Source organism: Aythya marila, assembly GCF_965140915.1.
Source record: "Aythya marila genome assembly, chromosome: 25".
Lineage (NCBI taxonomy): Eukaryota > Metazoa > Chordata > Aves > Anseriformes > Anatidae > Aythya > Aythya marila.
In genome coordinates this window covers 893686-905351 of record NC_139066.1, presented here as the reverse complement: position 1 = coordinate 905351, position 11666 = coordinate 893686, and the positions used below count along the sequence as shown (strand labels likewise).

At 58.8% G+C, this 11666-nt stretch overlaps 1 protein-coding gene across 1 annotated transcript; it reads right to left on the bottom strand.

Annotated features, from left to right (window-relative positions):
• Window positions 1-8318: 8318 nt before the first annotated feature.
• FZD2 (frizzled class receptor 2) lies at window positions 8319-10732 on the bottom strand. The gene has a single exon (XM_082778838.1). The coding sequence runs from the start codon at window positions 10716-10718 to the stop codon at window positions 9045-9047; it is 1674 nt and encodes a 557-aa protein (XP_082634964.1). The 5' UTR covers window positions 10719-10732; the 3' UTR covers window positions 8319-9044.
• Window positions 10733-11666: the final 934 nt, after the last annotated feature.

Here is an 11666-nt window from a genome sequence, read left to right as displayed (position 1 = left end):
GCTGCTTGATGTCTCCAGCAGTGTTCCAGGGGATGCCACAAGTCCACCAAAACTCTGGGATCTCATCCCATGGCCAAGAGCACAGGGCATCCCAAACCTGTCTGCATCCATCTAGCCACAGACCCATCCGTTTGCTCATCCTTTGAAAAAAATCCCTTTGTCCTTGTGCAACCCACGGGAAGGGTTTGCTGCTTCACTGCTGACATGGGAGCTCTTCGTCTGGGATCACCCTGAATTTAATTAGCGGGCGTAGCTCCCAGAAAACCCCAAACGTGGGTTTTGGGACTACAGCCGTTGCAATGAGCACCCTGCAGCCAGCCCGAGGCTGCCGGCACCAGAGGGTGGTGCAGGCAAAGGCACGGAGCTGTGAGCGCTGCGAGAGGCGACCGCAGCCCCGTGCTTCAACCTCTGTAATAACAGTAATGATATTTCTTTTTAAAAGTGCTGTTTCGGGTTCACGGCACAGTTTGTTCAACCTGAAGCACAAGGCAGCCTTAGTTTGGGTGCTTTTTGAGCAAAAGCAGTGGAAATAGCACCCAAGCACCCACCCAGGTACCCACTTCCTTAGGGTGCTGCAAACGAGTGATTCGGGGTGCTGGAATCCAGGCAGGGGCCCTGCTCGTTCGCCACCCCTAACACCTTCCACCCTTATCTCCACTGTTCTTTTTACCTTTTTTTCCCCAATTTTTGTTTTTGGAAGTGCCTGCCTGAGCTCCCAGCCAGCTGCTGGCTCAAATAAATATTTAACTGCAGGGTAAACACTCGCATTTTCCTTCTCTGCTGCTCACATTCTCCCTCCTCCCTCACCAGCCCCCGGTGTGAATGCACTCTGAGAGCGTCCCATGGGTCAGTAGGGACCAGAGTGAACACAGGCCCGAGGGGGCAGTGCTGTGGGGACGTCCCTGGGGACACCATCAGCATGTCCTCGTGTGTGTCCCCGCTGCTCCCTTTGTCCCCCCGCCCCTGCACTCTGGCCCCCTTGGGGTGCACCCAGGGTGAGGGTGTGTGTGAGTGCACGTGGAACACTGTGTGCACACGTGGGTGGTGTGTGCATGGTGTGTGCATGGTGTGTGCAGTGTGTGCATGCACACAGGTGGGCTTTGCATGTAGAGCTGGCGGTGTGCACGTGGGGGCTGTACACGTGCATGCCATGTGCAGCCCCCCACACCCATGTGTGCGTGCATGTATGCATGCACACGTGTGTGATCTGCACATGCGTGCACAGGCACACGTGCAGTGACTGTGCTGAAACATGCGGCGCACTCGCATGGATTGGTGAACAAGTGTGCACGGCGTGGTGTGCGCCTGGAGTGTCCTGACCCCAGCAGGCCCCTGTGGAGCTGCGGACTGGGGGCTGTGCTGGGGGGCAAAGGGAGAGGGAGGAAGGGCAGAGAGGGGAGGGAGGAGGAAAAGGAAGGAAGAAGAAAAATGAGATGGAGGAAGAGCAAAAAAAGAGGGAAGGGAAGGGAAGGGAAGGGAAGGGAAGGGAAGGGAAGGGAAGGGAAGGGAAGGGAAGGGAAGGGAAGGGAAGGGAAGGGAAGGGAAAAGGGAAAAAATGAAAAAAGAAAAAATAGAAAAAAATAGAAAAAATAGAAAAAATAGAAAAGAAAGAATAAAAAAAAGAAAAAATAAAATTAAAAAAAAAAAGAAAAAATGGAGAAGGAAATAGAGAAAGAAACAGACAAAGACAAAGACAAGGAAAAAGAAATAAAAAGAGGAAAAAAGGGAAAGGAAAATTAAAAGGAAAAGCAATAGAAAAAGAGGAAAAGAGGAAAAAAGAAAAGCAAAAGGAAAATAAAAAAATAAAAGAAAAAAGAAAAGAAAAGAAAAAAATAGAAAAATAAAAGGAAAATGAAAGAAAAAAAAAAGAAAGAAAAAGCAAAAGGAAAAGAAAAAAAAATAAAAGAAAAGGAATAAAGGAAAGGGAAAAGAAAAAAAGAAGAAAAAAAAAGAGAAAAAGACAAAGAAAAAGAAGAAGAGGCAAAAGAGGGAAAAAAATAAAAGAAAAAAAATAAGAGGAAAAGGAAAAGGAAAAGGAAAAGAAAAAGAAAAAGAAAAAGAAAAAGAAAAAGAAAAAGAAAAAGAAAAAGAAAAAGAAAAAGAAAAAGAAAAAGAAAAAGAAAAAGAAAAGGAGGAAAAAGAGGGAAAAAAAAAAGAAAAGCAAAAGGAAAAGAAAAAAAAGAAAAAAAAAAGAAAAAAGAAAAAGAAAAAGAAAAAGAAAAAGAAAAAGAAAAAGAAAAAGAAAAAGAAAAAGAAAAAGAAAAAGAAAAAGAAAAAGAAAAAGAAAAAGAAAAAGGAAGGAGCAGGGAGCAGCCCCACAGGCCAGCACAGGCTGGGGGCAGGAGCAGCCCCAGCCTTCTTTCCCCACCCCCCCCGCCACCCTCCCCAATTTTCCTTTTGCCCAAATCCCAGCTTTCTGCCCCAAGCCTCCCAGAGCCCGCAGCTCCCCCCCTGGCCGAGCAGCTCCTGCCCCGAGGCCGGCCCGGCCCGCACAGCGCCCGGCTGCGTCTCCACGCGTCCTCCCCATCCACCTCCAGGGCCCCGGGAGGCCGCGGAGACCGCGGTGGCCTCCAGCCCAGAGCCTCCTCCCGCCGCCATCCCACCGCAACCCCTTCTCCACCAGCCAGCCCCTTCCCAAGCCCCTCCTGGAGCAGCCCCACGTCCCCATCCCCATGTCCCCACGTCCCCACGTCCCCACGTCCCCACGTCCCCACGTCCCCACCCTTCACGGCCGTCCCCCAGCCCTAGGGGTGTCGGGGCGAGGGGACACCCGCGGGGCCGGGGCCGAGGCCGAGGCAGCAGGGCTCCACGGGGCCACGCCGCTGTCATTAGCTTGGCTTGGCTCGGTCCCGGCACGGCGGCTCCCCGGGTATTTTTAGCCTCGCGTCCTCCTGCTGCAGCTGGATGGGGCCGGGTGAGATCACGGCCGGCCACCGCTGCACCAGGGCTTGACGGGCCCCGACCCCTGCCCCAAAAAGTGCTGGGGAAGCGCTGGTGTCGGGGCACCTTCATGCCGGGAGGAGCTTCATCTGGGAGAAGCTCTGTCCTCAGGGAAGCCTCCATGGTGAGGAGCTTCTGCTGTGGGGAAATCTCCATCATGGGGATAAAGTGCACGGGTGGGTGAACATCCACCGTGGAGGAAATTGCTATGGAGAAGCTCCGTCATCGGGGAAACCCTCATGGGGGAAACCTCCATCGTGGGGAAACCTCCACAGAGAGGGAACTTCCACCACGAGGTAAGCCGCCATCAGGGGGAAAAACTCCATCATAGGGTGAGCCTTCTTTGTGGGGGAAGCTTCATGTGGAGAGACTCTATCGTCAGAGAAACCTCCGTCATGGTGGAACCTCCATCATCAGGGAAACCTCCACCAAGGGGAGAAGCACCATTGTAGGGTGAGCCTCTGCTGTGGGGTTTTCCCCCTTCATTGCAGAGAGCCTCCCTCATCAGGAAAACCTCCATTTTAGTTAAACCTCTTCTGTGGGGGAAACCTCTGCCATAGGGGCACCTCCCGTACGGGGAACCCTCCAAAACGGGGGAGGCCTCCCTCATGGGGTGCCTCAACTGTAGGCAGACCTCCGCTGTGGGGAACCTCTGCTGTGGGGCAACCTCCGTGGTGGGGAAATCCTCCGTGATGGAGGAATGGCCACGGTCAGAGACCTCCCTCGTGGGGGGAGCCTCCCTCGCGGGGAGCCTCTGCCATGGGGGGAGCCTCCACGGTGGGGAAACCTCCATGGAGGGAGCCTCCCTCCCAGGCACAACCCCCACATGTGTACGTGTGCTTACACATGCATACGTGTGCATGCGTGTGTGTGTGCCTGTTCACGTGTGCGGATGTGTTCAGGCATGTATGCAAGCTTGCACGCAGACTTGCCTGCAGCATTGCACCATACGTGCATGTGCGTGTGCACATCTGAGCACGTGTGGGCATAAAGGTGTCTGTGTGCACTCAGGGGGTGCATGTGCACAGTGTGTGCTTGTGCCTAAGTGTGCGTGTACATAATGTGCACATGTATGGGCCCTACTGGTCTGCTCACACCCCCCATGCCAGGCGCCTGCTTGGTGGTGTGCACCTCCAACTGCTCTGGTGAGCACACGTCTGCACACCCACTCACAAGCACATGTCTGTGGTGTGTGTCCCCTCCTTGCACATGTGTGTGCACGTGCTCCCCCACACACATCTGTGTGCTCACACACCCCATTTGAATGCACACAGCGCTCTGCACGCATGCAGGACGTGTTCCCCTTCAGGCACACACTCCTTGTGCCCCCTTGCACACACATGTGCTCTTCATTGCACACACACCCTTTAATGTGCATGATCCCCTTGCACACACATTCTCTTCATTGCACACATGCCCTGCTCACACATACATGCTCTTCATTGCACACACACTCTTTAACCCACATCATCCCCTTGCACACACGTGTTCTTCATTGCACACATGCCCTTTAACATACATGACCCCCTTGCACACACACATGCTCCCCTTTGCACAGACCCCATCTTGCAGCCCCAAGTGCCTTCCCATTGCGTGCACACTCCCCTTGCACATGCGCTCCCCTTTGCACACTCATCTGCACACACATGCCCGCTTTTGCACCCACCCGCGCCCCCTCACACCCCATCCTTGCACATGCTCTCCCCCTTGCACGCGCCCCCTTGCACACCCCCTCGCACACCCAAGCGCCTCCCCCCCTCGCACACCCGCCCTCCCGCGCCTCTTGAGCAATAACGCTGGGATTAATAAAGCCGCGGAGCCCTCCCCTAATCGACTCCAGCTGCAAAAACATTCCCCGCATTCAGAGGCGGCTCTGTCTCCGGAGCCGCCGCTCGCTGCCCAGGCCAGGCCGAATTCCTGCCCCGGCCCCCGCGCCCTCCTCCCCGCGGGACAGCTGCGCCGGAACAGCCCGCGCGGCCGCGGCCACCCTGGGGAGCGGGAGGGGGACAGGGCAGGGACGAGGGTCCTGGAGCAGGGGGGGCAGCACGGTCCCAGTGGGCGCGGGGAGGGAGGTGGGGTGCCGTGCCACCGTCCAGCTGTCCCACGTCCGTGCACCCTATGACCTCCTGTCCCATGGACGCTCATCCCATGTTCACCCACCCCTGTGCATCCATCCCACGTTCTCTAGATGGGGTTCTGGATGGAGGTGGGGTGTCATATCCACCCACCCATGTCCACCCATCCCGTATCGTGTCTGCCCATCCCATGTCCACTCATCTGTGTCCCTCCATCCCATGTCCCTCCGTCCCACTTCCATCCATCTCCATGCCCACCCACCCCATGTCCCTCCATCCCAGTTCCATCCATCCCATGTCCACCCTTCCCTTTTCCATCCATCCCACCTTCTCCAGGAGGGCTGTTGGGATGAAGAAGGGGCACCACATCTGCTTGTCCTAAGTCCTCAAGGCAAGGCACAGAGAAGGAGACCGAGCATCACACCACCTCATCCCGGGGGCTTCAGGAGGGTGTTGGGGTGGAGGCAGCCCTGTGCCCTCCTGCCCTACACCCTCCAGGAGCCAGGGTCCTACTCCCACCGGTCCCACTTTGTTCAGGCAGGGCAGTGGGATGGGGACGGTGTCCCTGTAGGATAGTGTCTCAACCCTCATTAGGGAGGTCCCTAATTACTAGGGGTGCATGACAGATGGACCCCCATGCCTCAACCGGACTGTCAGCTGGGGCTGAGCTGCTGGGACTGGTCGCCATGGGGCAGGGACAAGGGGTGAGGACTTCCATGGGGCAGGGGAGACATGGGCCATGACGATAGGGTTGCTAATGGGGCTGGGCATGGGACAGCCCATGGGACAGGGACAGGAGACTTCATGGCCGCGAGGCAGAGGAATCCATGGGCCAGGGGACCTCACAGGTCAGGGGGCAGCGGCCTCGAGGACATCCCTGACCTACACTTCTCCCAGTCCAACCAGTTATTTTCCCAGTTCCTCCTTGCTGGGGCTGGGAGGATGCTGTGGGGGTCACCCCCATGTCACCAAAGACCAAAAACCTGAGTGAGGCTTTGGGGAGGTCACCAAAGCTCCGGTGTCACCTACAGACCGATGTCACCAGTGGGACGAGCGGTGGGTGCCCGGCGGGGGTGGGGGAGAGGTTAATTGACTTCTGCTGTGCTGGGACAGCTGTGAAAACAGAGCGGGGCTCATTAGCGGACATCAAAGCCCCCCCCCCGGCCCAGCCTCTTTACTTTGCTTGGAAGAGGGAGAGGAGGATGGCGTCAGCACAGCTGAGCACCCCGAAATCCCAGTGGGGACCCCCAGGGTTGGCCCCCGTGGGCGCTGGCAGGGGTTGCACCCAGTGTCCCATGTCCCAACTTTGTCACCAGCTGGGGGGGGGTCTCCTGGCCCTGTGGGTGACCTATCCCAAAGGGTGACCTGGGGCAAGCTCGTCCTGTGGTGACCCAGGGTTAGGAGGGCCTGGGGTGACCCATCCCTAGGGTGACCCATCACTGGGGTCCTGGACCCGGGGTGACCCATCCGTAGGGACATCCTTTGGGTGACCTGTCCCCAAGGCTGGACCTGGGGTCACGCACCAGGGGTCAGCGAGGGGATACAGGGGGCTTTGCTCACACCCTCCAGCTCCCTCCCTGCTCCACTCACCCCCCCAAAAAAACTCCCCCAAAAAGCTATCTGAAAGATCCCAGGCTCAGCCCCGCAGGCAGGGCAGGATATGAACAAACTCCCCCTTTTGGTTCAAACCCCAGTGCCCACAAGAGGCTGGGAGACCCCGGGGAGAGGGGGGGGCAGGGAGCAGACCCCCCAGGGGCACCCCCGGCGTGAGCTGCGAGGTGCTGGCTGTGTTTTGCTGAGCGGGGGCACGGGAGGCTTTAAGAAAGGCCAGATCCTGCATTCCTGGCCGCAGAGTTTACATTCCCCCCGCTCTGTCCCCTGGCGATTTGCGCACTGCAGTTTCGCCTCTGGAAAAAAAAAAAAAAAAAAAAAAAAATCCCAAAAAGCACAAAGGGATGCGGAGCTGGGTGTGATCCGTCTTGGTCGGAGCAGGGCTCGGATGCCTTCCTCAGAGCAAGTAACAAGAACCAGCTGCTGCACCCGGGCTGGATGCGGCCCCGGGGGGGCTGGGGAGGGCCCCGCTCCCATCTGGTTCCCTTTAGGAGCCCTCGCCCTGTGTTTTCCCCCCGCCTCGAGGACGCACGCGCGGGGTGTTAAAAGCCCCAAGCCCACGGGGTGTGGAGGTTCGGGGTGGCAGGATGCCCAGCCCTGCGGGGTTTTGTCCCCGGGAGCAGCCGCAGAAATAAGAACTCAGCCCCGCTTAAATTCCTATTTCCAGAAGGCCCTGGCCAGCCCAGCTTGATGCTCCAAACTGTAGAGGGGGAAAAAATAATAATAATTAAAAAAAAAAAAAAAAAGACCTGGAGACGTTTCCCCCCTGCTCTCCCCCCCCAGCTCATCGCTGGAAAATTAAACCGGATCCAAAGAGTTTTTCCTTTCCAAAATGTACACTGGAGACGCGCAAGGCGCTGCCTTAACCCTTTCAGCTCTCACCCGCAGCTGCCCCAAATCAATTTTTTAAATTCTTTTTTTTTTTAATTTTTGGGGCATGCAGGATTTGGCGTGTACAGGATTTGTGGTGTTCGGAGAGCACCTGGGCTGATGCTTTTCCGAGGAAGGGGCGAGAGAAACTTGGCTCACAAAGCTTTTCTTGGCAGACCCAGAAGTGTCCCTGAAGGCGCAGGGGGCGAAGCTGCCTCAAGGTGCTGGGGCTGGTTTGGGGGAGACCGCAGGATGCCCCCAAACACCAAACTTTCTCCATTTGGGAAAGGATGGGTTTGTTTTTTAATGTAAATCTGAGCTCTGTGTACCCTGCCGCCGCCAGCGATGCTGCGGGACAAGACTCCAAGTACCTCATTTTCTCTTTTTCAGCCCAAATTGCAGGGAACTGACCTGGGGCCAGCCGCAGTGCCGGGACGTGGACTTTTCCACGTGTTTTCAACCTCCCCGTGGCACAGCCTAAAACCTAATCCTGCAGAAAATGTGAGCTATTTCCTTTAGGGGTTAGGCACCCAACCATGCTCCCAGACACCGCGCTCCCAGCCCATTGCTGCAAGCGTGCCCTGCAGCGGGGAAATCCTCTGGTTTTTGTGAAATAGTTTTTTTTTTTTTTTTTCCTTCTGCAAAAGCTCTTTGTTTGCAGCTGGAGGGAGATGCTGCTTCACACACAGGGCACAAAAATCAACCCGGGGGGTCCCCGATCCCTTACACCCTCCTGCCACCCCTGCCAGCAGCACTCATGGGCGACCCCCCAACTGTTGATTTGGGGAATAAAAAAATAGCCTTTAGGAATAAGTCAGCAGATTGTTTTACTCGTTTGTATTTGCAAAGGACGCGGCTTTAAAAAGGAGTTGGGAAGGAAAGCGAAGCGGGGGTTGGCCGAGGGGGGGGGGTTGGGACAGCAAGGGGAGGTGGGGGATTAAAAAAATAACCAAAAAAAAAAAAAATCCCCAAACCTTTCTTGGTAAGTTTCCAAACAGCGATTGAAAAAAAAAAAAAAACCCGAGATTTTTTTTTTTTTTGTCCCCACTCCATTTTCCACGTATCCGTGACGCCCCAGCTTGCCCCGCCGGGGGAGAGCCGCCACAGATCGGGCTTTTATGGAAGTTCAACGGCAAGCGGCCGCCCCCGGCCAAGACAAACAGCAGATCCGCCGCTGCGGCTCCGCCGCCCGGCCGCTGCCAAGGCACAGAGAGGGGAGGGAAGGCAGGAAAAAAACCCAAACCCTCGGTAGCAAAAAGAAGGGGGAGATAGGGAGGACGAGGCGCCGCTCCCAGCCCAGCCTCTTCACGCTCTCGGCAGTTCAGTTGTTTGTTTTTTCCTGTTTTGTTTTTCCTCCTTTTTTCCTCTTTTTTATGTGTTTTAAATAGAAATATATAATTAAATTTACAAATGCTATTTACAGGTTTAATTACAAAAAAAAAAAAAAAAAAATCAAAGAGAGAGAGAGACACCCCTTAGACGTTAATAAATCTAAAAAATAAAAATACCCCCAAAAACACAGAGCCCCGGGTGAGCGGCGGGCCACGGTCACACCGTCGTCTCGCCCTGCTTGCTGTTGGTGAGCCGCGTGTAGAACTTCCTCCACGAGTGCAGGGTTTTGCCTGACCATATCCAAAAGCCCGAGGTGATGCCAACGATGAGAGTCATGAGGTACTTGATCATGTAGACGGTGAAGTCCGGGCTCATGCGGGGCGTGAAGTGGAGCGGGCAGGGGATGGCCAGGCTCTTGCAGTTCTGGCTGATCCAGCTGCGCTCCCAGTGCTCGCGGAACGCCTGCTCGTAGAAGTAGCAGGCAATGACGATGGTGGCCGGCACGGTGTAGAGGACGCTGAAGACGCCGATGCGCACCATCAGCCGCTCGAGCTTCTCGGTTTTGGTGCCGCCATGCTTCATGATGGTGCGGATGCGGAAGAGGGAGACGAAGCCAGCCAGCAGGAAGGAGGTGCCGATGAAGAGGTAGACAAAGAGCGGGGCCAGCACGAAGCCCCGCAGCGGGTCGATATTGTTGAGCCCCACGAAGCAGACGCCGCTCAGCAGGTCCCCGTCGATCTGCCCCATGGCCAGGATGGTGATGGTCTTGACAGCCGGCACGGCCCAGGCGGCCAGGTGGAAGTACTGTGAGTTGGCCTCGATGGCCTCGTGGCCCCACTTCATGCCGGCGGCCAGGAACCAGGTGAGGGAGAGGATGACCCACCAGATGGAGCTGGCCATGCTGAAGAAGTAGAGCATCATGAAGAGGATGGTGCAGCCCTCCTTCTTGGTGCCCTGCACCACTGTGCGGTAGCCGTCCTCCTGGAAGCGCTCGTTGCAAACCACCCGCTCCTCCAGCACGAAGCCAGCGATGTAGGCCACCGACACCATGGTGTAGCAGCCCGAGAGGAAGATGATGGGCCGCTCAGGGTAGCGGAAGCGCTGCATGTCCACCAGGTAGGTGGTGACGGTGAAGAAGGTGGAGGCGCAGCACAGCACGGACCAGATGAGGATCCAGATGCGGGCGAAGCGGATCTCGTCCTCGTTGAAGAACATGTGGCCGTCGGGGCGGGCGGGCTCGCAGGGCGCCGCGCAGTCCTTCTCGCCCAGGAACTTGTAGTTGAGGTAGCTGGGCACCTTCAGCGCCCGCGGGCAGTGGAAGGGGTGGTCGAGGGTGGCGTAGCGAGGGGCGCCCGGCGTGCCCTGGCCGGCCGGCGGCGTGGCGCTGGTGAGCAGCGCCGGTGAGCCGCCGTCCTCCGAGTGGTTCTGCCCCACGCAGATCTGCTCGGCCCCGTGCCGGGGGAAGTTCTCGCAGCGCAGCCGCTCCGGCCACTGGAATCCGAATTTGTTCATCAGGGCCTCGCAGCCCTGGCGGGCGCGCTCGCAGATGGAGCGGCAGGGCGGGATGGCCTGCTCCAGCACCGTGCAGACGGGCGCGTACATGGAGCAGAGGAAGAACTTGAGCTCCAGCGAGCACTGCACCTTGACCAGCGGGTAGAACTGGTGCACCTCCAGCCCCGCGTCCTCCTGGTTGGTGTGGCCCAGCAGGTTGGGCATGATGGTCTGGTTGTAGGCGATGTCGGTGCAGAGCGGGATGGAGATGGGCTGGCAGAAGCCGTGGTCGGGGATGGAGATGCCCTTCTCGCCGTGCAGCTGGCCCCGGCCGGGCGCGCTCAGCCCCAGCAGCAGCCACACCAGGGCGGGCAGCGCGGGGCCGGGGGGGCCCCGCATGGTGCCGGGGAACGGAGGGCTTGGGGAGGGGGGGGGGGGGGTCCCGGTACTGGGGAAGGGAAGGGTAAAAGGGGAAAGGGAGGGGGGTCCGGGGCGGGGAGGGGAAAGGGGGGGCCCGCCCGGTGTGTGCTGGTCCCGGAGGGCCGGTCCCGGGACGGGGCGGGGGGGGGGGGGGGGGCTGCCGCTGCCGGGGTCCCGGAGCCGCTCGGGGGGGGGCAGCGCAGCGCAGCGGCCGCTCCCCGCTCCCCTCCCGCCGCCTTTGTGCGGGGCAGCGCCGCGGGCCCGCCGGGAGGAGCGGCCCCCCCCCGCCCCGCCCCCCGCCCCGCCAATCACATTCAAACGCCGCCGAAGCCCCGCCCCCCGCCCCGCCCCCTCTGACCCCCCCCCTCCACCCCCCCCCGGCCGGCATCGGGGGGCACCGGGCCCCTCCCCTCCCCCCCTCCCCACCCCCCCCCGCCCAAAACTTTTCGGTGCTCCGAAACTTCCCCGCCCCCCCCCCGAGCCCTGACCCCCCTCCCGCGGGGTGTGGGGGGGGGCTGCTTTTTGGGGGGAGCACAGAGGATTTTGGGGGGCGGAATTTCCCTTCCCTGGGGGTGTCCCCTCCCTCCCCAGCCCCCCCCCAACCCGCTCGGGGCCCCCGGGGGGGGCAGCGGGGCAGGATCGGGCCCCCCGCGGAGCCCCGGGGCGGGGGGTGGGGGGGTGGAAAGGGGGGGACACCCCCAAAACGGGGCGGCGGGAGGGGGCCGGGGGCAGGCGGGGGGGGCCCCCCCGGGTCCGGCAGGGGCCAGCGGGCGGCCTCCCAGCGCCGGCCCCGGCCCCGTCCTCCGGCGCGGGGCTCTCTCCCCCGGCTGCTCCCTCCTCCCTCCTCCCTCGCTCTCCCTTTCCTGTAACTTAAGCTTTTGTTGTGAGCAGGAGCAGCCCGGCTGCCTTGAAAAGAGGGCCCCACTG